The 27,126-nt window shown below is 39.9% G+C and overlaps 2 protein-coding genes across 4 annotated transcripts; both read left to right on the top strand.

Moving 5' to 3' along the window:
- The first annotated feature begins 7 nt into the window (after positions 1-7).
- LOC117960599 (coiled-coil domain-containing protein 6-like) lies at positions 8-14,129 on the top strand. Its single transcript, XM_034898584.1, has 9 exons — positions 8-371; positions 1,892-2,041; positions 3,874-4,002; positions 4,659-4,762; positions 5,635-5,795; positions 7,561-7,717; positions 7,971-8,071; positions 9,050-9,171; positions 12,921-14,129. Exons 1-9 carry the CDS (start codon positions 117-119, stop codon positions 13,113-13,115), a joined length of 1,374 nt encoding a protein of 457 aa, XP_034754475.1. The 5' UTR covers positions 8-116; the 3' UTR covers positions 13,116-14,129.
- Positions 14,130-18,600: 4,471 nt separating this feature from the next.
- Positions 18,601-26,924, top strand: LOC117960872 (monocarboxylate transporter 9-like). 3 transcript variants are annotated; one of them, XM_034899140.1, is made up of 7 exons: positions 18,601-18,933; positions 19,572-19,717; positions 19,852-20,109; positions 22,884-23,027; positions 23,993-24,088; positions 24,858-25,736; positions 26,034-26,924. In XM_034899140.1, exons 3-7 carry the CDS (start codon positions 19,911-19,913, stop codon positions 26,216-26,218), a joined length of 1,503 nt encoding a protein of 500 aa, XP_034755031.1. In that variant the 5' UTR covers positions 18,601-18,933; positions 19,572-19,717; positions 19,852-19,910; the 3' UTR covers positions 26,219-26,924. The 3 variants fall into 3 exon arrangements, with proteins under 3 accessions (XP_034755031.1, XP_034755033.1, XP_034755030.1); XM_034899142.1 differs by having other exon boundaries at positions 19,572-19,751; XM_034899139.1 differs by lacking the exon at positions 19,572-19,717.
- The last annotated feature ends 202 nt before the right edge of the window (positions 26,925-27,126 follow it).

Genomic DNA, 27,126 nt, shown 5'->3' with positions numbered 1-27,126 from the left:
TGGTGCTATGTCGACGTGCGTGAGCAAGGTCACACGGTGTACCATTCTGCTGCCTGCGTTCCTCAAACGCTGCAGCTGCCGTCTTACTCGCAGCAACCCCACACTGTCGCACAGCCATGGCCGACAGCGCAAGCGAGAGCGACACTGACGGAGCGGGGAGCAGCTCGGCCACCCCGATGTCGTCCTCAGCTTCAAATTCTGGAAAACCGAGCATAGTCATTTCACAGTTTCGTTTGGAGGAACTGACGAACCGCCTGGCCTCCTTACAGCAAGAGAATAAAGTTCTTAAAATTGAGCTGGAGACGTTCAAACTCAAGTGCAAAGCCCTGCAGGAGGAGAATCGGGACCTCCGCAAAGCTAGCGTCACTATTGTGAGTAACGATAACTAGCTAGCTAGATGCTATCTTATTATACTGCATTTGTCGGTAAGTTGGCTACGACAAGTGTCGTTTGGCTGATGCTAAATAGTCAATATTAACCAATGTAACGTGTCACATTGGAATGTTATCAACATTAGATCACTGCACTCTGGTGTTTTGCTATCGTTAGATCTAGCGTTACTAGCATCAGCTAGCCAGTTGGATTTGTTGCTAATTTAGCCAGCGGGCTAACGTTTGCTAGGTGGTTGGGCAGCTAGCTAGCTAGTTTGCTTTGTTTTGTTTTGCCTTGCTAATCTTCGCTAACGTTAGCATCCAGGAGAACGTTAACGTCAGATTAAAATAAGGTAGCTAAACAATTAGGTGGGAACCTCACGATGCAAGTTACTTAGCTAACGTTACTAATGTTAATCTGGTAACTCTGCTAGACATTGTCACCACGTTATGCCCAACAAGGATAGGGTAACCGGGTGCAAATAAATATCCCAGCAGCACTGGCACGGACCGATGCGACATGTCTTCAAGTATTCATCTGTTGGATAGGTGGGAAGTATGTAACGTTAGGCCAAACTTAGCGAGCTAGCTAAATGCCAGTCTCGTATGTTGTTTAGTCAGCCCCAGTGCATCCTGTCCCCCCTATGCAAATGTGTGAGGCTCAACTAGCTAGCTCTTTGCTTTCTATTGTCCCTGTTATTGTTCTTGAACTGACAAATTCTACCAGCTTGCAATACAGATTTTAGCTTCGAGGTCAGTGAAGAGCGAGGATGGAGAATTTGAGACTGCCGTTAGCAAGGACGGAAGTATATTTACACTGTAACGCTAGCCATTGTAGGTGTCCCAACACATTTCCTTAGTGCCCCCACATGTTTCACTCTTCCCCTCACTGTAAGTTACCTATTGCTGTCGTGGCTCTGCTCGATGCCCACTGCTGCTACTATTAGTATTATTGTAAGTCGGTTCTATAATATTTACTGTTACTTTAATTCCCACTGTTCATCATGTCAATCCATAACACACACTTCTGTAACAATAGTAATTATTATTTGTACACAGAGTTATTAAAGTTCTCTCCCACCTCTCCCTAGAGCTACTTATAGCACTTAGAGTCAGGTTCTGTTCAACTTTCTTTTTGTTAAAAGGAAGTCTTTCCTCACCACGGTCGACCCAAATGCATGCTCTTAGGGGAATTGTTGTCTCTGTGAAATATAGATTGTGGTCTACACCTACTGTCTGTCTGTAAATTGTCTCAACATAACTTCTGTTATTACTTCATACTATAATTAAATTGAATTTCTCCAATACATATTGAGTCAATAGGGGAAATTCAGCTTCCTCTTTGGCTGGCAGATTTCACTGCAGCAAATTTTGTGCATGTGTTTGCAGTATGGTTGGTCGTTGGTCAATTTAATCAGGGTAAATTGTAAAAATCCATCAGTTTGATGTGCCAGATCTAATAGTCTACTTCACTGTTGTTTGCCCATGCAACTGTTTCTAATTTGTTGTCTCTCCTGCAGCAAGCAAGAGCGGAGCAGGAGGAAGAATTTATCAGCAACACCTTGTTCAAGAAGATCCAGGCCCTCCAGAAAGAGAAGGAAACTTTGGCGGTCAACTATGAGAAGGAGGAGGAATTTCTCACCAATGAACTGTCAAGGAAACTCATGCAAGTGAGTGATGCTAACAAGATAGGAGCATATTCATTTTTAACTTTCTGGTTGGAGTTGTATAAACCAGGCACCATGGACAATTGTGTAACATCAGTTTGAACTTTTACTTTTCCCCTTTTTGATGACAATCATTCAAATATCACTAAGGTACAGGTGATTCTTAAAGCTCAATATGCAAAGGTTGAGCTTTCTGGATGGGTGTTTATGAACACAATCTCGTGTATGAGTGTGCCGCAGCTATTGCATTACAATCAACTGCATTGGTACATGCCCAAATCCTGAACATGTTCAAGATGACTTCACTGTGGCTGCTAGCTTCTTGAATTGATTCTCCAATTACTCTCCTCCCGTCTGTCGGCTATTTGGTTCAGTCTGTTCCACATCGTATTTTCCCAACTGCAGAGCACACGCATGCTCTCACACTTTCAATTGCTAGCTTTAGGCTGACTAATGGTTTGTTGATGTGTAATGAAGTGGCAGTCTGGAAGTAAAACATGTAAACGCCTCACCAGCCCCTGCTTAAGGTCATACAGAGACTCATTTTGGCTTTTGTTATCTTGCTTTCTCACTTAACATGAAACAGACTTGTGTCTGTCTCTGCCTGTAGACTTGGTGCTGACAAATGGCCTCTAGTATACTATGTGTTGTATTTGTGTTGTGATTGAGCAAATGTGGTCATTTGTTTTACTGGGTGTGTGAAGGCACTTGTGCAGATACACATTTGTAAACAATTTAGTCTGACCTCCGTTTTCCCACTATTACTTTGATTGCGATTGCCTTTTTACTTTCGTCGTCTAAACTGGCCAAATGATGCAAGTGTTTCAGCAGGTATTTAAATTGATACAAACCTTTCAGCAAACTATGCCCTATACACTGATAATTAGTACAGTGTGATTTGTGTCACCTCTTCTGATATCTGCCAATATGTGTTTGTCTTATTAGAGAGGAAGTTGATAAAAAGATAGATGCCATAAACGCAGCACGCATTATGTACAATGTATAGTATGTACAAAAAAACTGTGTCTGCATGAAGGATAAAAGAACCCAAGTGGGAATAAATGTTCTCTGCAAGGTGTTCTGAGGCTAAAAAAGAACAGATGTGTTTTCAAAAAGACTTAGTTGCCACACAGAAAAGTGAGTTGGAGGCCTGTTATACAGTAGTGGTTGTTTTGGCTAAAGCAAGGCACATCACAACAATTCCTAAAATTGTTACTATGTTAAGTCAAAGAAAAATGGCTGCACTAGGTATGGCAACCCTTGGTAGCCTGTTCTTCCTGCCAGGATTCTACATAGCTCTCGACTGTATGTATGCAGTCATTGTAAGTTATAACCAACTGCCTTCTTTTACTTTGTCCTAGTTGTTTCTGTTAGGTGCATAATGGAAATAGTAATTTTCCCCTCTCCATTCTTTTTCTATGAATTTGCATCCCTTTCCCTGAAATGAGTAATCACTTCTATAATTCATCACATAGCCGTCCCATTTTAAATCAGTGCTGAGCCGCACCCTTCTTTGTTTTGGTGAGCTGCCAAAAGCGGTTACTTTGGTTGCCAAATCCTTATTTTATGCTGTTTATTCCTCTGGCCAGTTTAACCATGAATCTGGTAAAACTGTTACATTGGCTTTCTTTTTTGTTAAACTCTTAATGTGTAAGCTAAATGTGATGATCTTACATCAGTGTGTTTGTTCACTGTGGTCATTGAATAGTTTGTATGTGACTCATCATGAGTCTCTTGTGCTGTTTCCCCTCTCCTTTCGTTCTAATATGACTCCCCTCATCCACCTCCTCTTCTTTCCCTCTGTCCATACACTGTCATCCCCTTTTCCATCCTAGCTCCAACATGAGAAGGCAGAGTTGGAGCAGCACTTGGAGCAGGAGCAGGAGTTCCAAGTTAACAAGCTCATGAAAAAGATCAAAAAGATGGAGAATGAAACCATCTCAAAGCAGCTAACCCTTGAACAGGTATGCTTATCTTGGTAGAGCAAGAAGATTTCAGCATCCAGTGTAGAACAACATATCCCTGAACTTGTGTGCCCAGTAGTTGTAGTGGGAGGCACCAACATTTCACCATCTTTAATTCTTCCCGCTAAATTTATTAGCTTGTTATGACATTTTAGTCTGTGGATTAGAGACAAACCTACGTGTGCCGAAGACACTGCATACCTTTTCTTTGCTTAGATGACAGGATTTTTCTGGAGATGTGCATGCAGTCATTGTTGCTGCTCACTCATAAGTGTACTGTATATATGTCAGTGATGCTTGTTTAATGCTGCTGTGAATTTGTGTAGGTGTAGTCAAATGAATGTTTAACAAAAATGTGGCTTAACTTCATCACAAAGGCACCAACAGGCACTTTAAGGGTCTTTTTTTTTTTTAATCAGTTGGCAATTAAGAAATCTTTCTATCTCTAGTCTATTCTGCATTGACTATTTTATTTTCACTGTGGTCCATTCACAAGCTGACATACAGAGTGTTCGTTCTGTGAAAGAGAAGCTTGTGTGGTCAGAGACCTTGGGTTTTGCAATACAGTGTAGTTGTGTGCAGTCCTTTTACATTTTTCGATGTCAAAGTTTTTCTATCCCTGAACGTCTCACTCCGCTCTTCCTTTTATTCTCTAGTTGAGGCGGGAGAAGATCGACCTTGAGAACACATTAGAGCAGGAACAAGAAGCCCTGGTCAACAGACTGTGGAAACGCATGGACAAACTGGAGGCTGAGAAAAGGTATGGAGTGATCATATTATGTGTTACCAATTTCAGTATCTAGAGACAATGGCCATTTTAGAATCTGCCTCTTGCGGCCCTGGATTCATAGCTTTTTTTCCGCAACGTTTTGTGGCTTGCTTCAATGGATCATCTGTTGATCTTAAAATTAGCTAATAGTTTAAGAACTAGTTAAGTATGAAACCTGATGCTCTGGCTGTGACATCCATGTGTAAAACTACTGACATTAGCTTTAAATTCTTAACCTGTTAAATGTGCCTTCACTGCACATTTAACAAGTTTCAATGTTGTTGATATGTATTGATTAATTTGTGTGCTTCGATTTTTTTCTAACATAAAATGTAGTAAAAGTAATATTGGCTCATTTTTTTTAAATGTGGAAACATAAACAACATAAGGTTTTTGTATAGACCATATTGTTTGCCCCTTTTCTGTCTCACAGACGCACACACACATTCACAGGCACATACAAAATGCCTGACCGTCACCAAAAACAAGTGACTCGGGTCCACTTATGAAGCAGAGTCAAATTTTCCAATAATTTACCAACAGTAGCTGTCTTAATCTTTGGATTACCCGTTTTCAGGGTAATTTTTTAGGAGAGTTCATTTTAATAGGCTGAATTTTAGTTATTTGTAGGTTATTTCAAATCAGAGCTAAATTAAATCTGAATATGCATCAAATGAAGAAAAGTTAAAAAGATGTGTATTTTTGAGAATTAAGTAAATTGTCAAATATTCAGCCAATAGGCTTGTAACAAGCATTCATCTCAATCTTTGTAAAAATCTCAAATACATTTTCTTTTTAAAAAGCTTCTCATCATGCCCATCCTTTCTGTTGACGAATTTAATCATGTGTGTTTTCAAAACTAGAATCCTTCAGGAGAAGTTGGACCAGCCCGTATCAGCTCCTCCATCCCCAAGAGACGTTTCCATGGAGATAGACTCACCAGAGAACATGATGCGCCATATCCGTTTCCTGAAGAATGAGGTGGAGAGGCTTAAGAAAAGCCTGCGCACCACTGAGCTGCAGCGTAAGTGACCTCTCAACTTGGGTTATGATCCAAGGGAGTGTGGGCCCTGAGGGGGCAGATGCCTTTAAGTGTTGATTGAGGATGTGATTGGTAAAACAGATCCTCTGATAAGCTGTGAGGATCAAATTTCATACTACACATGGTCATGTTCCTTCCCCCCATTGACCAAAAAGAACCAGATACTTTCTGGCCATGTCTGACACAGTTTACATCCTCCTAACACCTTGATATTTACTGGTCACATTATACCTGGGGATACTTTTGGGGGGATAATAAAGAAGTAGAAATGCGATATTAACAAGCCTCATTTCCCCATTTATTCTTCTTGAAAGCATCTTTGAACATCTGTGATTGGCCAGTGGGGGTTATTTTGTTTGATTTATTTAAAAGCCCATCTATTGAGCATGCAACTTGAGGATAGGCGGGTATTGACAAAGCAAGCTAGTTCTCCAGTCAATCTGTAGAAGTTGTGACCTGGAAATCAGAGACGCAGATAATGTGCCATATCAGCTCTAGTGGGCACTATATATATTACATACATTAATACTGCATGGAAAAACAAGCAGGTATCGCTTTAAGAAGTGTCCTTGGTGCATTCAAGGACGCCTATTGAGGACTTTTGTGAAATGTTATCTTGTGCGTCGAAGGGCACTCCAACATCTGAGACTTTTGTAAGAGCTACCTTTTGTAAATGCATCGATCAACCACATTTAAGATATGCTTATGACGTATCCGCATACTTACTTTACTTTGTCATGTTTTTTTAATTTGACAGTGTAGCCAGTTAATGAAAAATGTTATTTGGTAAGAGACTCTTACTCTGGCCTGTGATACCTGGGTGTTTAGAAAACTGATGCACCAGGAAGGAATTCTCAAAACAGTATTTTATCTTGTGATTTAAGGTGCACCGGTGCAACCTGGGAAAAATGTTAGTCTCACCCTGGAGCCCTGGGAGCTAACTAACACTGATCACTGCTGTTGTCTGAAAAACATCACATACGGGACAAAATGTTGCGGTTACTAGTAAACTGGTAAACCTTCTGACCGACGTATGACCTACTGCTATCTGTTGTGGAATTTCCCTCACGGTGACTCTGTCCTCTGTGGCTGTCTACATCTAGAAACTAAGCTGTACGGTGCAGGGGACAACTCTGACTGGAAAATGATCACAGTGTTTTACGGAGCGGTAGATTGGCGTTGCAGAAAAACCCGGAGTATTCTATGATTGCTCTAACACGCAAATTTGATCGTGGGAAGCCAAAATCGTGATCATGATTACATTTTGATTAATTGTGCGGCCCCAGTAGACATTTTCTTGTTCTAGTAGATCAGGCAGATAAGGTCAATTTGAACAGACCGATATGCATCCAGCTAGTTTTTTATTAATACTTATTTTAATAACTTGATTAAAATGTAATGCAAGGTTATGTTTAATTTGGTCTCTGAAAGCCTGTAACTTGGTGTACTTGTACTTGTATCTCAGCACAGCAACAATCTCTTGTTTTTATTAAATTAATAACATTTGTGTGATTTTCAGGCAGAAGTGTTGATTTAGCTTGATTATATTGTGGAGAAATTACTTATTTTACTCTGAACACATGTCTGGTGTCTCTCAGCATTTTTCTCTCTGTGCTTTGTTTTTGCCACTAGAGGGAGCTATCAGTCCAACCTTTAACATGTTCTCAGAAGATGAGTCTAGTATACAGTTGCCAGTTTGACAATATCTCAGCTGATGTCATTTGTTCTTTGTCCCCCCCCCACCCAGACACAGAGAAGCGTGCCCAGTATATAGAGGAGGAGCGACACATGCGGGAGGAGAACATCCGGCTGCAGAGAAAGCTTCAGAGAGAAATGGAGCGCAGGGAGGCCCTGTGCCGACAACTGTCAGAGAGTGAATCCAGTCTGGAGATGGACGATGAGAGGTAGAGGATGGGAAACACGACTGGAGAGACTATCAGAAAAAAAGAGAGAGAGAGACTTAGTAGATTGCGTGACTTTTGTACTGGAGAGGCAATTGGCTAAATTGAGCACTTTTAATCACCAACTTTGAGTGCCTATAAAGGAGCTTTTCCCATTGCCTATCAAGCTCCTTGAAAGTATGATTAATTAAGATTGTTTTTTTTTTTACTAAAAGACCTACTAAATTTTCATGAACTGGTCATGTCACCCTCTCAGGTACTTCAACGAGATGTCTGCACAGGGCTTGCGAGCAAGGACTGTGTCCAGCCCAATCCCCTACACCCCCTCCCCTAGCTCCAGCAGACCAATATCTCCTGGTAAGTACATTGAAGATGGCCACTGTCCAGGAAATACAACAATCAACAAGTTATATTGCGTCAACGAAAATGGTCAGCACAACAATATAAAGGACCTTTGGTATCAATTGATATGACTTGTTACCAGAAAAAGAAAGCTTAACATTGCCATCCATCACATTTAGTTTCAAATCTGGAACAAACAATCATTGATAAATTAAAGTCTTGTGAAGGTCAGTGAAGCCATAAATAAATAAAACTGATTTCCCTCATTCTCTGTCCAATCAAATCCTCTTATTGCTCTCTTCTGCAATACACCTGACTGCATCTGCAGCCCTTGTTTCTGTGGAGATCAGGTGCATCATAAAATGTTATCAGGCTTTCATAAGAAATGCATGCCCACCAAATTTTTATTTTTCTAATTAATTTAAGATTTACAGAAGTAAGTTATTGTGTGTAACAATTCAGTATTTAACTGGAGTCAGCTGCTGAATTTTTGGAACAAAAAACCAAACAACAAAACCAAAGCTGAAGAACTCTTTGAAAAAGGTTTACAAGAAACAAATTTGCGTGATTTGAAATTGAAATTAGTGACTGAGCATGTGGGATAGCATGTTAATAGCACAAATGTACACATTTGTGCTATTAAAAGGCATTTTTGGTAAGCCAAAACTCCAATCTCCCATATTGTTCTAGTATTTGGGCTACGCCTTAGATGTCTTTGAATATCAGAGTCCAAATGCAGAGGAAAGCTGAGTCATTACTGAACCGTGTATGGTGTGATTCAGCAGGATATCAGATTACAGCCTAAATATTTGCCCAAAGATAAGACAGACCTCGGGTGCCAGAGCTAACATCCAAATAATCCTGAAACAGATGTTAACAGTACTTTAGTTTACACAGCCAGAGTTGAATGTATAGTTAAGTGCAATGACTGGGAACAAAAAGTAAATACATTATGTACAACTTTCTCTATATGTCTTCCCATCTCTCTTACAGGTCTCTCATATGGCAGCCACACAGTTGGCTTCACTCCTCCAGCTACACTGTCCAGAGCTGCCATTTCCCACTACAACACCCCTGCCCTGCACGTCCACGGAAGCTCCTCTCACGCTGTAGCAGTAAGTAACATCCACCCAAATTGTGTTTTCAGTTTCGGTTTAATATATAGATAAGAAATCAAGAATAGTAGGAAAAAAATGATGATATTGATAAATTGCTTTCAAAATACTAGGGATGTAAAGCAAAACTCCTTCCAAGTAAATAGAGATGATACAAACATTTAATGACAACAAGTTTGATTTTAATCATTACCGCAGGCACATTAAGAAGGGAACTTTGGCCTTTTCGACCGTGTCGGTATGATCTTTGCACTACACTTACTGAGAGAGATGTTACGCTTTTGGTTGGTTATGTTAATGTTTGTCAAAATGATCTCAAACCTGGTACACAGTGTTGGATGTTCAGTAATCAATGAGAACATTCCACCAGAACACAATATGCTCTGACTTTTCTTTTGTTATATTTTGCTTATTAGTTTGAATGTCAAGGCCAGTTTTGTTGCTCATACTGTTTATTCTGTCAGTTTTGTTACAGTTTTATTTCTATACTTAGAACATTGGATTTGAAAAGAAACAATGACTAAGAGGTTTACTTTTTAAAAAAGCTTACAAGTTCTACACTGTTCGAGAAATGTGGGTGTAAACATTTGCAGATATCGAACTTGCTTGGCCGTCACACAAAATAGCCCGCTCTTACATGTATGCTAGGAGAACATACCAAAGGTCTTTACATATCCAAAGGTCTGGTCCAACATGCATTGTTTTTTTTAATAATACAGCCCTATTTAATCAACACACCTTATCTGTGTTACACATGTTTCTTCATTAACTTATCTTTTATATTTTTACTAAGTTAACATCACAGAATACAGTCTAGACCTGCTCTTTATGAAAAGCGCAATGAGATAACTGTTGGTGTGATTTGGCGCTATATAAATAAAATCGAATTGAATTTAAGACAAGGGTCATTGTCTGTTAAAGCATCTCTCCTAGCCAACAATGTGTTTTTAGTTGGATGTTTCACTGACAACATACATCAACTGTGTGCCAAATAAGGTTGTATCAGTCAGCATGACTCAAAATTTGTGAGTGTTGATTATTTTGTTTATATCACTGGAGACAGTTTTCAATACTTCATTCAGTCCTTCCAGTTGCAGAGTTTGCTTGTGCTGGGCTAGCGCAAGTCAACAGTATCTGCTAGCCTGCCATTAAAAATAGTCTAACCCACTCCATAGTACACCAAAGGCAAATACATTATAACCCCAGACAATCGTTGCAAATGTCTGTTGATAGAATAATGTTAGAAATAAAACTACTCTTGCATTGCATTGCAATAGTTATACTTTGTTCCCTGTAGTTGGTAGCACAGGGTACAGCTGCGGCAGAATGATATTACCTAGGCAACCGAGAAGGCCGGTTCACATGACATTCACCCAAGTTTATTTATCTGCCGCTGTCATTCATTGCTACAGAAACGGAGTACATTGCACAAAGGAATCAACAAGATATAGTACTATGGCCACGTTTGAAAACCATGCCAATGTTTCTGACTTTGAAAACGATGAAGACAAGGAATACAGTGAGGAAATTAAGTATTTGAACACCCTGGTATTTTGCCAGTTCTCCCACTTAGAAATCATGGAAGGGTTTGAAATTGTCATCGTAGGTGCATGTCCACTGTGAGAAACATAATCTAAAAAATAATAATCCAGAAATCACAATGTATGATTTTTTTAAAACTATTTATTTTTATGATACAGCTGCAAATAAGTATTTGAACACCTGAGAAAATCAGTGTTAATATTTGGTACAGTAGCCTTTGTTTGCAATTACAGAGATCAAACGTTTCCTGTAGTTTTTCACCAGGTTTGCACACACTACAGAAGGGATTTTGGCCCACTCCTCCACACAGATCTTCTCTAGATCAGTCAGGTTTCTGGGCTGTCGCTGAGAAACTCAAAGTTTGAGCTCCCTCCAAAGATTCTCTATTGGGTTTAGGTCTGGGACTGGCTAGGCCATGCCAGAACCTTGACATGCTTCTTCCAGAGCCCCCCCTTGGTTCTCCTGGCTGTGTGCTTCGGGTCATTGTCATGTTGGAAGACTCAGCCTCGACCCATCTTCAATGCTCTAACTGAGGGAAGGAGGTTTTCCCCAAAATCTCGCAATACACGGCCCGGTCCTCCTCTCCCTAATACAGTGCAGTCGCCCTGTCCTATGTGCAGAAAAACGTGTTCTTGGGATGGTACTCATCATTTTTCTTCCTCCAAACACGGTTAGTTGAATTATGAACAAAAGTTCTATTTTGGTCTCATCCGACCACATGACTTTCTCCCATGACTCTTCTGGATCATCCAAATGGTCATTGGCAAACTTAAGACGGGCCTTGACATGTGCTGGTCTAAGCAGGGGAACCTTCCGTGCCATGCATGATTTCAAACCATGACGTCTTAGTGTATTACCAACAGTAACCTTGGAAACGGTGGTCCCAGCTCTTTTCTGGTCATTGACCAGCTCCTCACATCTAGTTCTGGGCTGGTTTCTCACCTTTCTTAGGATCATTGAGACCCCACGAGGTGAGATCTTGCATTGAGCCCCAGTCTGAGGGAGATGACGGAGAATATATGCTAAGTTTATTATTAATCTGCATTACATCAAGATACATTATGGTGGTTACATATTATGAACTGGTTTATAGTCACGCCACATTTAGCTGACCGTTTTAGTTTGGTCAGCACCCTTTTACAGAAGTTTATTTAAGAAAAAAAATAAACTTTTGACCAAACTACCCTGCAGTAGCAGCATGTATATGGTTCAAGACATGATTGTATATTTGTGTACAGGCAGCTGAAAGATTTTTTTTTCCTTATGGACTAATTCTGTTGTATGCTTTTAATTCTTAAGTCCCTTTCCATGCAGCCTATTCCTTCCATACTTGAACATTTTTCCCACTGTTCCGTGCACTTCGTTTTAATCTCTTTCTTTTTTTCTCCCTGATTTGGTTTTTACATCCATTCATTTTCTCTTGATGTTTGTGGATGTTAATGTCCACATCTCCCATCACCACTCAGCCCACCCAGGAGTTTTAACAAGGAAATAACTTCATCTGGGAGATCAGAACCTTCAGACAGATTTCTTTTTCTCTAAACCCTTTATTCTTTCCATTCCTCTGTCTGGAATTGCAGTTTTCAGGTCATGACCAATAGCTCAGTGGAGTAACCATGACTGGGATGAGTAACCTTACCACTTATACTCTTATTTTCCTTCACTGGTTGTAACTCTGGAAACACTGTTGAACGAAAACTAACAGAACTACTAAACAGAAACTCAGAAAAAACAAAACTATAAACCCAGATGAGAACACCTTTGAGAAAGTAAGCCCAACCAACATCATGCAAACACCTCAAGCGTGATTTATGGTTCTTTGAAGGCTCCATGCAGAGCTCTCGCTGTAGCCTACACAGGTGGCCTGATGTATATTCTTGTGTGTGTGTGTGTGTGTGTGATTGTGAGAGAGAGCTTGATTAGATTTGATTAAATGTAAATAGAGAAGGAGAGCTAGGAAATAAGTTGGTGGAAATGCAACACAGCCAAGACATGACATGCGTCGCCGTGTCGTGTACATTTTTCAAGGTCCAAGGTGCTCATCAGGCTGCGACTTAGGGTCTGCATAAATTTTACACAGAAGCAAAATCTGCGTTTAAGTCTGCCCCAAACTGCTTAAGATGCTGCCGTAGTTGAGTTATATAAGTTAAGGGATACTTATTTATTTCTTTCCTCTCTCTTTCTCTCTCTCTCTGTCTTTCAAACAGAGGCCCTCACCAAGAAGAAGCACCAGCCCTGACAAATTCAAACGTCCAACACCCCCACCCTCCCCCAACACGCACTCAGGGGCCCAGCAGGCTCAGCCTCCGCTACCCCCACCAGCTCAGCCCATGGTCCAGTCCATGTCCTCCCCGGCAGCTATGTCGCAGCACGCAGCACAGCAGCCTCCCTCCCAGCCTTAATGCAACACAGTTTTTGTCTTTGCGCGTGAGTGCGCCCACTGAATGCCACGACGCTATTGCAACAACAGCTTCCATCATTACCAGCTCTGGAAGTCAAGTTTCTTACTCTTTAACAACTCCACATAAGAAGCAGCTTAAAAAGTTTTCGAGGGGAAAGAAACAAGAGGGCGGATCACCCTCAGTGAAGCTGGCGTTACTACCCTTAAAAGGAATAGATGGACTGAAAAATAAAATCGCTTCTGGGATTTGTAGGCCAATTATCTGTTCCATCTTTTGTCTTGTACATGATGTTTTTTCTTTGCTTGAGACTTTAGCTGGTTGGAATTGATGTTGTGGCGCTTCTAAGATAGCACAAACAGCACATAAAGTATGTTTCATGGTGGTGTTTTACGATAGTTTGGATGGATGTATGGCTAGAGAAATGGACTGATAGATGGATGTGGTTGATTCTTTTCATGCCTATAATATGACACTTGATTGCAGTAAAGTACTTCACTCCAGCTCAACCAGACCTCTTTGTCTCTGTAGCAGTGTCAACAAGTCACCCCCACCCCAAGCCTAACACAGCTTTGATAAGGTCCCCAAGAAGTGTCATAGACTGCTTGGAATGTCTCCATTATAGGGCATTGATCAAACCGAGCTCATGCCACAGTTATTTTAGTTTCTGGAAGCATTCAAGGCTCTGCTGCTCTTCAGCTAAAATGTAAAAGGAAATTAAAAACATCAAGTAGGATGGACATTGGTACATTACACACAGAAAGTGTCACCTAGAGGTGTTTGAAAATGTAGTCGAAGGTGTTAAATTTAGTCATGTACTCAGTCTCTTCTTTGCTCTTCTCTCTCTCTCTGGTGTATTTCTGAAAGCTTATATCATCCTTGTGGATATTCCTCATCAGAAAAAGGAGAAAAAAAACAATGCTCTTTACACTAAATATACATACTGCTAAAACATTCTAAATGAATGGTACTGTTGAACTAAATTTCTATGTATGATTAAAGCTCTTGAGATGACGACTTCTGTTTTTATTTGTCGTTTCATGGATGGCATTTGCCAATCATTTGAGTTAAACATTGATAAGCATGGTTTGTAGACTTCAGAACAGTTGCAAATAAAAATTCTATTATTTATGATAATATTTTCCCTGACAGGAGACTGATTTAAAGCACACTCTGATTTTGGCAGATCCTAAAAGGGGCCTAGTTCTAGATTGGATTGATCTTTTTGTGTATTTTGCTTGAAATGTTTCTTTCATTAGCTCCCAACAAACCCCAAGAGTAGTTTGTTTGAAGTTTGTGCCTTTAAATAGATCTGTGCCTTTAAATAGATCTGCACCATCAAGCTAATGTAAACATAATGGAAAACGGCATTTCCCATATTAAATTGATGTCTTAGGCGTTACACTTCAACACTGGTAAGGTTTAATGTTTCTTCGTACTATGATTTATGGCGATGTTATGTCTCACTGAAATAGTAAACTGTCATAAAATTTGCCAATCATTTTCACTGCCCCTTAAGGTAGCAACATATTTCATGATTGAGTCCTATGTTAATAATTCAGTTTAATATAACATACAAAAAGTGTATTTTGCTCCATTTCCTACTTTACGTATGGCATGCTTCATGTCTTCGGTTGGTTCCCTCCTATTATAACTGTTACTACCTGAGCATGATATGCAGCTGGGCCCGTCATAACAGTATTATTATTCTTGTACAGTGATTTTAAGGATGCGGAAATAACACACAACTAAATTAAAAGGAAATTATAAATCACTGGGAATGCTAAAAAAAACTGCCTTTTACCCATGTTTATAGCCTATGTTATGTAAATCAATTCAGTTTTTGTTGAGTTGTTTTAACCTGGACCGGACTGGTCCGATAAAGACAAACCTACCCATAGCTGCTAGCGTAGGTTTAAAAAAAAAAAAAAAAAACTGAAGTATAGAATAAGCTCTCTTCTGATGTTAATCTATTCTAACCATTGTAATGTGTGATAAGCCTCTAATACACAGCAGCTCCATGGACTTGATTCTGTGCCAGTGTTTAACTTTAGTTTCCTTGTCAACATGGTTTTATGTGGTTCTAACTGGCTGAAGATCAGAAGAGTGTTTTCCATATCAATCATTCCAGGATGATTTAACATGGTCAACTTTTGTAATGTGGGTGCAATAACCTGTGGTGGGAGGAAAACAGGGCACCACATAAGGCTTTCATTAGGTCTTTGTAGGCAACTTTAGGTCATTTACACATAGGGTCGGTTCAAACTCACCATAATCAAAATACACATCCCATCATAAGAGTGACACAAGTATATCTTTGTTGAAAGACTTGCTGAGCGTTGTGATACAACTTAAGTGTACCCAATGTTATTCTTCCATGTTACTTTGCTCTGTTTTGCTGCTGAAGCCAGCAACCTGATCTTATCCAAGCAGGAATCTGGATTGGAGGGTTAGGGTGGTCATGCTGGGTGCTAAAGTGGCTTTTAACCTCTGAAGCTTCATTGAGCTGGGCAGTCGAAACCAGGAGACATTTATCCAGACTGCAGGGAGGCTCCTTGTTTAAACCTGCCAAGCCTTTACGGAAAATAACAGCACGTTTCTGCATCTCAGGTGTCAAAAAAGTGCTAGAGATAAAGAAGGATACTTTTTTAAATGTCAGAATATCAGACTATCTTAGATAAAACTGCTGCAAAATGTGTGTATGTGTGTTACTAATTGGCTGTGGATAAGTACTATGATGTCTGCAGCTAGACCCAACACATATGCCGCTATCAATATGTTTGGATGGGACTTTGTTCTTCACAAGATCTTTTCATATTGACTAGTAATCTATTTTACAAGGGTTATGGTGTTAAACTTTACTACCATTGCAATGGTTTAATTGTCATAAATTGCATATTGTATCACATAGACAATTATTACATCTTGTTATATACAGTATGGTACTGATTTATAAAGCAGAGCCAATAAAAGATGGTATCATCTGCATAAAACTGGAGAGCACAGTTTTGATCTATCAAAAACCTAAAAGATTCACAAAGACTGGAGCACTCTTGGTTTTTATCAAGAAATTAGCAATGCCACTTACATTAGCAGTTACAGCAGTTATACTTAGGATAAGGTCTAAATCCTGACAGTTGTGGGTTTCTTGGGTTGTAATTCTCTTTTTAAAGAGAGAATTAACTCAAAACAAAAGACCATATGAACACTTAGACCTATTAAGCATTAAACTAAAACAAAGCAAAAAAGAAAGAAAGGCATACATAGACAATGGAAACTTAGAACTAAACTGGAACAAGTTTCTGAATGACATTTATACAAAGTCTGAAGTTTGTGATGTAAATAATCAATTTTGTCCAACTCACCTAAAAAAAGAATATATATATATATATATATATATATATATATATATATATATATATATATATATATATATATATATATATTAGGATCACTACGACAAAGATAGAATGGATCCAAATTGTTTTCTCAAGCATACTTTATACTCATCTCAGTCTTGAGTTACCAAATTGATATTGTAGATTAGTTAATAGATGTCATTATGAGATGAAACAAGCAGGTTATGAAAAGCTTTAACCATATCACCTTTATTAATATCTGTTTGGCAGTGGTGTGGTTATTTTAGTGACATCTAGACTTCGTTGTCATTAACACTGCAACTTGAAAAGAACGGTAGATAATCAAATTTACTTTACAGTATCATGATAAACTAAACAATTTTTCTGGGTCAAAATATCAGAAACACCTCTTAATATAATGCAGTCCCGTACAACACCATCGCTAACTATCACCTCAGCACATCTCTATGACAGTGTCTAAAGACAGAACGTTTTAGGCATCTTTAAAGTAAATCTTATGGCAGAATAGATACTACTACTAGATGTACTAGATATTAAGTACTTGGTTGAACAAGTGTACCCAATACAGTGGCCACTGAGTTCATGTAATTTGTCAATAACTGTATTAAAAGTGAAATTCAGCACCATCATTTATTGTGTTACCAGTGTATCATAGCCACTCTGTAATCGACTCTCCACCCTCCTTCAGATTCCTACACGCTGTCCTCTACAACTATTTCTGGTTGAAACTGGTCGGGGGCAACATGTCAATCTAATACCAGAGTAGAGTACAGTAAACTGTGCCTCCCTTGTTCTTTTTTAACATAATTTTTCAGGCAGAAGGGGATTATCAAAATCTTTTCTGTAAAAACCTTCCTGGCAGCTGACCTCAGCTATGGGAAACCGCATCAAAGTTCCTAAAGAATTTTAGGTGCATTCAGTGTGAAAGCCAGTTTGGCCAACTCTCTTTAGCCCTCCCTGTTCCTACTCTCCTCCCCGTCCTTTGATCTTTCATATCTCTTCTTTGGGTTCTTCTTTCCTGTCACTTTTCTCCACCGCTTGCCTCAGCTTTTTTTCTTCTGACTTGGTTCCACTGTGTCTGACCTGAGGTTATGAGAACGGGTGCAATTATATAATAATATAACTTTATGATGCTGCTGCAGTGTGACCATCATCAACGCTTCTCTCTGCTTTCTCTATGAATTCATGAAACTACCAAAAGTAAAGCAGGGAAGAATATTTGTCAGTAACTGATTTTGGACTTGGGTTTGTTTAAATGTAATTCAAAATATATACAGTTTGTGTGTGTTTCTCTGGGTAGAAAGTTTTTTTTTAAGTTGGCGCCAAATAAACCAAGTTATGTAGATCTTATTTCATTTGGAACAATATAAATTCAAGCCATTTTGTCAGGGTTTAGGCCTATGTACAGTAAGTTTCCTTTGCAAAATCTATTACATTTTTACCAATCTGTGTTAATGTATGCCTTCTCTGTATATGTGACTGAAATATTCCTATAATAGTCATGCATGAACTGTCTGTATTACTAAAACAATAATCATATCCCATAGTCCTCTATCTCCACTCCCATAGGATTTAATTTAGGTTATTTTTAACTCTTGGTAGCTGCTTGGTAGACTGTCTACATGTTGCTTAATATTGGTCTACCACTGCTCCTTGAGGCTTAATCAACCTCTTGTTATTTTTTAGTAACGGGAAGGCTGGTCAAGATTTGATTTAAGAGTTGTGTGCACGTGTTGCTTTAATAAGGGCTCACCAAGGAGAAGACTCCAGGCATTGCGCCCTGCTGGTGCAGTGTGGTTGCTGTGGTGGTGTTATTGCCATCCATCTATCAACCGGTTCAAACTGGACCGATGGCTACAATGTTCCAGGAAAGAATTAATACATACACCCAACCCCCCTTGTCAGCACATCAGCCCCCAACTTTCACCTAGACCAGGTAAAAGTATATTTGGAAGAGACAACAAGGTCCAGGGTGCTCAGGAAGTTAAGTCAGTTGATTGAAGGTGCTCTTTGGGATTGGGAATTTAAGTAAGTAAGGAAAAAAGGAAATACAATCATAATTTCTTATCATTTCAAGGCTCTCTGTGCTCCTCTGTGTGTCTGCGGTGCGCTTCAGGCGCGCAAGAGGAAGCGCTCCTCTTCCTGTCTGTGTTCAGGCTGCTGCTGGACCAGCAAGAACAGCTTTGAACCGGTTTTGTTGCCGGCTACAAAGCAGCATGAAACTGATGCACAATGCGCATTGTTGAAGCAGTGTGTTCTCCTGACACACGGGCATCATACTCCAGCTCACCAGCACCTGTGTGCGATGCTTTTATTATGTATATCATTTGTACTGATTTTGTAAGACGGGATTTTAGTAAGGAGACCACCCTACATGGGAAGTTCACGTAGAGCGCGCAGCTGCTCTGCAGGGTCCTGCTGCTGTTTTTGTAGATGCTGAGGTGAGTGCCGCATGTGTTTTAAATACAATAACAAACTCAATGTGCCTGTGTTGAAACGTGTGTTATTGTTTTTGATGAATAGAGAAGATGTCATTTAGTGATTTCCTTCAGGAAATTATTGTCTTTTAATTTAAATGAAAAAAGTAGCATATTTGATATGATAACATGCTGTAAGTCTCCCCTGAAAGCAAATACATCGGGAATATGAGGAGCTCCTAAAGAAGCCTCATTGTTAAAAAAAGAGAGGTAATGTTTCGGCAGTGAATTTTAAAGGTGCTCTGGACTACATCATATTATTTACAAAAGAAGTCTGGAAAACTGAGGTAAGCACAGCAGACAAAGGCCTCTACCATATGTTATATACCACATTGTTTCTGTTTAGAGTATGTATATATTAGTGTGTCTATATTAGTGTGTATATATTGTTTGTTGGGTTGTTTGTTTTGTGTGTGTAAGCACATTGGGAGCAACTATGCTCCAAAGGAAAATTCTTCGTATGTGTCTTTCATACCTGGTCAATAAAGCTGATTCTGATTCTGATTCTGATTCTGATTTAAACATCATGGAGAAGGAGGCAGGATAAAAGTGCGAAGGGGGCACAAAGCAGCTCTGTTTACTTTACTTTCTCCTCCTCTAAGGTGTGGTTATAGAAACAGACACAAAAGGGGCAATTTCCTATGGGTAAGTTGCAGCCAGTCAGTCTGTGTCCAGAAGCTCACACAGGTGACCTGCATGTTTGCCCAGGCTAAGTGCTGCAACAGCCTGCATTACATCAAGGCTTTACCTAAGTCTATATAGTGTATATTTTAGAGGCTATTGTGAGTTCAGTTTAGAAATAATGTCATATAACTTACAAGTGCTCAGCTGATTTTGCAGTCAAACTTAGTACTTTAATGTTAGTTGTTATGTCATCCCCAGGAACCCCTTCTTTGTCAAAGCTGTAGCCGCTCGCAGAGGGAAGCAGTGACATCAGCACCATGGCTCCATCTACTAAAGTGCTGGACGGAGGCTGGGGATGGGCAATTGTTGTGGCCTCTTTTATGGCCCAGCTCCTGGCCTATGGATCGCCCCAGTCGGTGGGTGTCCTGTACCCTGAGTGGCTGCATGCCTTCCAGGAGGGCAAGAGCATGACAGCCTGGGTGGGCTCCCTTGTGGCTGGAGTTGGACTAATAGCAAGTGAGTAGCACACTATAAAAATGTAATAATCCTTGACATGTTTCCACATGGGGATTAAAGACCCAAACTAAATGGAAGTTGAATTAGTCAGTCAGTGAGGGTGCTGATACTGCTGTCAAGTTTTGGAGTCATGTTTAAAGCGTCTTGTTAGAAAGATAGCGAAAAATACAGTATGTGTAATCCTTTTGCACTTTTCCTTCAGTTTTTAGCATCTGATAATTATATGCTGAGCAGTAAACATAAATATGGTATGCCATTATAGGAAATATATTTGCTGACATGAGATTTAGCAAACACTCACCTTTACACCTATCTTCCCCCGCTTCTAATCCACAAAATGCTAATGATAACAAAGCAGACACTTGTTCAAAGTCTGGTGATAACTTCCATGCAAAACAGCAATACAACATATCACCAAGGACTTTAATTACTATAGCTACAGGTGTAAAAGAGTAATCCTGTGACAAAGATGGGCACTTTGTGGCTCCCCTGAGCAGAGTTGCAGTTTTTTGAGGAGAGCAAAACAAGCCCAAATCACCCATGCTATGAATATAGGAGGATCATTTAGCCCTTAATCTGACCATAAAGGGAGGAAAAGAAAGATAAATTGAGGGAAAAGAGAAACAGTGACTAGAGAAGAGAGAGGTTTTGTATATTAACATACTTGATACATAAGGCAAGGCAGCTTTATTTGTACAGCACATTTCAGCAACAGGGCAATTTACAGTGCTTTAAATAAAACATTAAAGAGTAGTTAACATTTTTTTTTAAAAACAGATAAAATATGAGACTAAAAATGTACATTGCAGTATAATTAATTAACAATTATTTAAAGAAAGGCGACATAAAAAAGAAAGGTCTTCAGCCTTGATTTAAAAGAACTGAGAGTTATGGCTGACCTGCAGTTTTCTGGGAGTTTATTCCAGATATGAGGAGCATACAAACTGAATGCTGCTTCCCACTGTTTTCTTCTGACTCTGGAGACAGAAAGCAGACCTGTCCCAGACAAACGGAGAGGTCTGGGTGGTTCATAGTGTAGCAGCAGATGAGAAATGTGTTTTGGCCCTAAAGCGTTTAGTGATTTATAAACCAGCAAAAGCATTTTGAAATCAATTCTTTGAGGCACAGGAAGCCAGTGTAAAGACTTAAAAACTGGAGTGATGTGATCAACTTTCTTGGTCTTAGTGAGCACTCAAGCAGCAGCGTTCTGAATCAGCTGCAGCTGTCTGATTGATTTTTTATGGAAACCTGTAAAGACACTGATACAGTAGTCAAGTCTACTGAAGATGAAAGTACGTTTTTTCCAAATCCTGCTGAGTCCTTTAACCCTTGATATATTCTTAAAGTGATAATAGGCTGACTTTGTAATTGTCTTAATGTGGCTGATGAAATTCAGGCTTGAGTCCATGATTACACCAAGATTTCTGGCTTTGCCTGTTGTTTTTAACATGGTCGTTTGAAGGTGAGTGCTGACTTATAATTGTTTCTCGTTTGCTCCAAAAACAACCACCTCCGTTTTTTCTTCATTTAATTTAAGAAAGTTCTGGCCCACAAGTCATTAATTTGTTCAATGCACTTACTCAGTTCTTGTATTTGACTGTAGTCCCCTGGCGATAAGGTTAAGGATATTTCTGTGTCGTCCGCGTTTGTTGTTTTCCATAATCTGAGCCAGTGGCAGCATGTAGATAACAACCAGAAGACGCCCCAGAATGGAGCCTTGGGGAACTCCGCACGTCATATTTGTATGCTCAGATGCATAATTTCCTATAGACACAGAGTAGTCCCTATTCTTTAAGTAGGGTTCAAACCAGTTTTGTACTGTGCAAGAAAGTCCAACCCAGTTTTCCAATCTGTCTAGTAATAACTTAAGTCATATAATACTAAGACGAAAGTTTTGCCACTCTCTGTGTTTAAGCGGATGTCAATAAAGACTTTTACAAAAGCAGTCTCAGTGCTGTGGTGTGATCGAAAACCTGACTGCAAGGTATCAAAACTGTTGTTTAGTTTCAAGAAAAGGTTAAATTGTAAAAAAGAAAGCCTTTTCAATGATTTTACTTAAAAATGGAAGGTTTTATATTGGCCTATAGTTGCTCATTAGTGATGTGTCTAGAGTGTTATTTTTTAAGAGTGGCTTGATGAAAGAGACGTGTTTACAGTCTGTTGAAAATCAGAAGCCAAGCAATTTTTTTTTTTTTTTTAAACGCCCGTTGGTAGAATTTTAAGGCAACAGTAGGAGGTTTTTCTACACAAAGGAATCGAGAAATAGAGAAGAGTCTAATGCATGTGAATCTATGATAATATTCTTAATATCTTTCAGCAATGTCTGGAAATGATACAAAGGTATGCTCCAAGACTGTTTTGAGCAAACAGGGTCAGTGATAGATAGTGGTCTTGGCTGACATTTCCGCCTGAGGCCTATCCTACCCGCCAGCCTGGTTTCTTGGTGTCGTCTTTCTCAGGGGTGAGGTAGAAATCATGACTAGACAGATCTGGCCTTGTGTCCCATCTGTCAGGCAGCTGCAGTACTGCAGTTTCTGCTGCACTTCCACTGGTTAGAGGGGAAGAAAACATTCATCACATGATGAATTACTCAAGCAGCCCTGATTTTTTGTTTGTTATCCAAAATACACCATGTTAAGCAGCATTATATCCTCACTAACGTTTGTTCCCTGAATATTTTTATTCCTCTATCACTTACATTTAACCTCTTTGTATCTCTTCCACTCTGTCTCTTTTCTCTGCCTTTGTCTTTCTTTCTACCTCTTCTTCCTTAGGTCCTGTCTGCAGTGCCTGTGTAGACAATTTTGGGGCTCGTCCCGTGACCATTTTCAGTGGCGTAATGGTAGCGGGTGGCCTGATCCTTAGTGCCTTTGCTCCGAATGTGCAGTTCCTCATCTTTTCCTATGGGATCGTGGTTGGTAAGGAAACACTTGATGATAACCTTTGGGGCCATTGTCCTGTGGGCTTTTATATGGTACTCTACTAGAGATAAAGTTAATTATAACAGCCTGGAGAACTGTCAAACAGACAGGTAGGTAGAGGCTTGGGTCTTGTCAGTGTGAGAAAAAGTGTTTGATGTTGCTTTGATCATGGTTTTTAACTAAGCTTCTTATCCTCTCTTACATATAAGAATCTTGTCAACACATTGTATAATAATCCAAAAGAGGCAGGGGGCACATGTCAACAACTGTATATCCTACATTACCGGTTGAATGAATATCATTACCATTAAAAGTATGTGGAATCACGCTGAGACAAGATGCACCATTTGTTTGACAATCCTGTTTGTCATCACCAGTGTGCCTGCGTGGGCCAAACACCACCTGGTATTGCACAATGATTGACAGCTCAGACGTGCTTAATCCTGGTGAACCCCTCAAAGTCAACACTGCCTTTCGCACAGGCATTGCTGCAGAGGGGAGGCTATGCATATTTAAACACAGTTATTTATTTTTAGAGATGCCCTTGAGATGATTTTGTAAGTGGTTGTACGTCCACATGCAGCTTGTTTACTGCTTATCATATTCTTGTTTTATGTCTTGGTATTTGTATTGCACAAGAAACCCTATGCACATTGCAGTGCCCTCAAATGGATTTATGCACATTGTAAATACATCTTTGTAATGATTTCCTGAGTTTGTACACTGAAATACACAGACTACAATGCTGTTCTGTAAAGTAGTAGGCTAATATGTCTACATATGTTTAAGACATAATTTAAAAGAAATATAAGTGGCGCTTTTATTTTAACTAACCCATTTTCCTGATACATAAAGTGCAGTTGATTTGCTATTGTTGTGTGTTTTCAGTGAAAGACTTTTGCCCCTTTCACCTGAGCTAATAATTCTTCTTCTTTCTGTCCTTGTCCTCTCTCCTACCATAGGTCTGGGTTGTGGTCTGGTCTACGCAGCCACGTTGACTATCACCTGTCAATATTTTGACAAGAGACGCGGCCTTGCCCTAGGGATTGTCACCACAGGTACTGCCGCCCCACCCTCTGCCCTGTGCTCACTGGGTGCACACCAGTTCTCCATGCTCACTTCTTTCATGTATGAGCTGCTGGGAGCCTTGGGATGCTGAGGTAAACATCAAGTGTAGCACAGAGGGTGGTCTCTTAGGTAACTAGTGACTAGATCTGGTTTGGCTAAGAATCAAAACATCACTGGTAATGGTTTTGAAGGGTTGAAAGTTGTACTTTTAAGCTATATCCGACAAAATCGCCTTTAAAGTTTAAATCCGACCCTTGGTAATTTAGAACAACTGAGCTATATCATATTCTAAATATTAAAGAGTAATTTAACATCTAATGAAAATCTATTTCCTGCTGTCCACCAATGGTTTAAGGTTACTGCAGTGATGTTGAAGTGTACTCCAGGGTGTGTCAGTACACTGTCACATCACTGTTGGATGTGGTTACAGGTGCAACAGAGCCCACTTCTGACCACATCCATCAGTAATACTTGAAACTTTCAACCAGAGATGGCAGTGCAATGGTGTTATTCAGCCTGGCAAAACATGGATACAACTTGGGAACACACAGATAATTGAGCCAAAAGATAATATAGACTGCTGTAGTTTTTCATCAAGATGGTCAATATTTTCTATAAAATAAAAACTCATGCCATCCAACCAATTTGAAAGCTGCCATACTCACATAAATTTTAACACATAGTGGCTTTAATTTTTATTGATTGCTCTGTCACTCTCTTACACAAACACTGAATTCCCGTCTTTCTCTGCTTACCCAGGCACAAGTGTTGGAGCGTTTATCTATGCCTCCGCTCAGAACAAGCTGATCGTGTTGTACGGTCTGGATGGCTGCCTGCTAATCATCGGAGCTGTAGCACTAAACCTCATGGCCTGTGCAGGTTTCATGAGGCCCCTTAACATGCCAGGTTACTACCTCAAACAAAAGGCTGCCCTTGAACGCAACACAGAGGAGCAGCTTTTTGAGAAGCCCCTGACGGATGACCTGAAGATCACAGCTGGTTCCACCTCAACCAATACAGAGAAACCCCTGACGGTGAAGGAGTTGCTTGACACCGTTGATGCAAAAGACTTGGCCGTTCAAACAGAGAAGAAGAAAGGAAGCTTGCTGACTGGGTTGGCTATCATGCAAGTCATCAAGAAGAAGCAGCAGGCTTACTTCAAGTACATGCACTCTTTGTGTGAGATCATGCAGGACCAAGCCATGGTGGCCTTCTGTATCGCTGTCTTCCTGTTCAGCCTGGGGGCGTTCCCTCCTGTGCTCTTCATTGAGGATGTAGCGCAGAGTGAAGGACTCATTGAAGAAGTAAGTGTCATTCCTCTGGTATCAATAGGGGCCATCGCCACTTGCGTTGGTAAACTAGTGCTGGGTATGCTGGTGGACATCAAGTGGATTAACGGCATCTATCTGTATGCCTTCACCATGTTTGCTGGAGGTGTGGCCCTGCTCCTTATCCCCATCACTAAGACTTATATGGGACTGCAGATCTTGTCTGTCATCCTGGGTTTCTTCTCTGGAAACTGGTCAATCACCTCATACATTACCACTAAAATTGTCGGCTTGGACAGATTGACACAAGCCCACGGCATCCTCATGTTCTTCGGGGGATTAGGGATCATGCTTGGACCCCCTGTTGTAGGTAGGAGGGCTTGTATTTATCTAAATTTGTAAGCGCTGCTACACACGCAATTATTGGTTAAAAAGAAGAGGTACATTGCCAATTTTATGTGGTGCACTGATAAACCCTGTTGTTAGGCCATGTTTTCAGAAACATTTCAAAAATCAAAGTGTTAAATCATGCAGTCAGGCAGAGCAAGGAAAAGGGCATGTTGACTTCCATAAGCAACCGTCTTGTCATTATTTAGCTGACTGATGTATCTGCCAAGAATTTCTGCTGTCTCTGGTAACAATGTCTGTTTTTCTTATCACTTTCCAGGGTATTTCTTTGACTGGACACAGTCATATGACTTGGCCTTCTACTTTAGTGGGGTATGTGTGGAGCTGGGAGCGTTCATTCTCTTTCTGCTCACCCTTCCTTGCTGGAACAAGAAGTACTCAGAGAACGACAGACCAGACGTCCATTACACCAGCAATTGTGACAAAGTTGCTTCTGTAGCCTGAATATAAGCACCTTTCATGAGAACTAAAATCGTACTCGTACTGCCCAGCAACTGGCCACCATACCTGAAACCACCTCTGGGAGGTATTTTCTTTTTTGACTTTGCAGGAGTTATCTCCTTATTTCTGTAGCCAGGTTCTAATATACCAAAATTCTTTCCCAAGGTTTTGAAATACAGGCCTTCCTTTTGTACTTTGCCTGCATTTCTCAGGTTCAAGCGATACACTGCAGATCTTTTTAAAGGTTTGACTTTGGTGCCTGTTTATTTTCTTTTTATTATTGCCTCATTTTACGAGGTCCACTGAACAATATTGTTCAACTCCCAAATTCTACAATGTGTTTGTGTAAACATTGGTATTTACTTTACTGTAACTCTGAAAAAAGACATGGTGCCGTTTATAATACCTGGGAGAAAAACATTGTCTCCCTGGAATCTAACTAAACGGAGAATACAGGGATTGGAATGAGGGAGGTAGTGCTTTTTGATAATCATAATTTTATCAACACGTATTTTGTGTATTTTGGTTTTAATATCTTAATTACACCACCATGTATATCTCCAAAGCATCAATGATAGTTAATGCCTGTCAACACATAATGCCTGTTGGAACAATACAAAAGCCTTGCTTTATAGATAATTTTACTGTTCCACATACCTCCTGTTTCCAGATGAGACAGAGACTTTTTTGAATACGTTATGCTGATTAAGAAACCAATAAAAACACTGAAGAGATCTTACTACATTTACAACCTTAATAGCATGTTGATTCTGCTGGCATGATTATCATAACGTTAGCTTGCATCGATTTTTACCAGGCTGGACCTTTTCCATAATTGTTGTGTGTGCTATATGTTTGAGTGTACGCTGTTTGTGTACATGTCTGCACATGCATGTTTGCATATGTGCACA

Source organism: Etheostoma cragini, chromosome 17, assembly GCF_013103735.1.
Source record: "Etheostoma cragini isolate CJK2018 chromosome 17, CSU_Ecrag_1.0, whole genome shotgun sequence".
Lineage (NCBI taxonomy): Eukaryota > Metazoa > Chordata > Actinopteri > Perciformes > Percidae > Etheostoma > Etheostoma cragini.
The sequence above is the reverse complement of the archived record's forward strand: the minus strand, read 5'-3'. Positions and strand labels throughout refer to the sequence as shown.

What these genes read in the sequence shown, in the direction of transcription:
- LOC117960872 (XM_034899139.1), top strand. Translation starts at nt 19,911, where the DNA reads ATGGCTCCATCTACTAAAGTGCTGGACGGAGGCTGGGGATGGGCAATT. An exon ending in TTCCTATGGGATCGTGGTTG is followed by an intron (nt 23,028 to 23,992) that starts GTAAGGAAACAC and finishes CTCCTACCATAG; the next exon opens with GTCTGGGTTGTGGTCTGGTC. An exon ending in CCTAGGGATTGTCACCACAG is followed by an intron (nt 24,089 to 24,857) that starts GTACTGCCGCCC and finishes CTGCTTACCCAG; the next exon opens with GCACAAGTGTTGGAGCGTTT.
- LOC117960599 (XM_034898584.1), top strand. Translation starts at nt 117, where the DNA reads ATGGCCGACAGCGCAAGCGAGAGCGACACTGACGGAGCGGGGAGCAGC. An exon ending in CTGGAGATGGACGATGAGAG is followed by an intron (nt 7,718 to 7,970) that starts GTAGAGGATGGG and finishes TCACCCTCTCAG; the next exon opens with GTACTTCAACGAGATGTCTG. An exon ending in CAGCAGACCAATATCTCCTG is followed by an intron (nt 8,072 to 9,049) that starts GTAAGTACATTG and finishes TCTCTCTTACAG; the next exon opens with GTCTCTCATATGGCAGCCAC.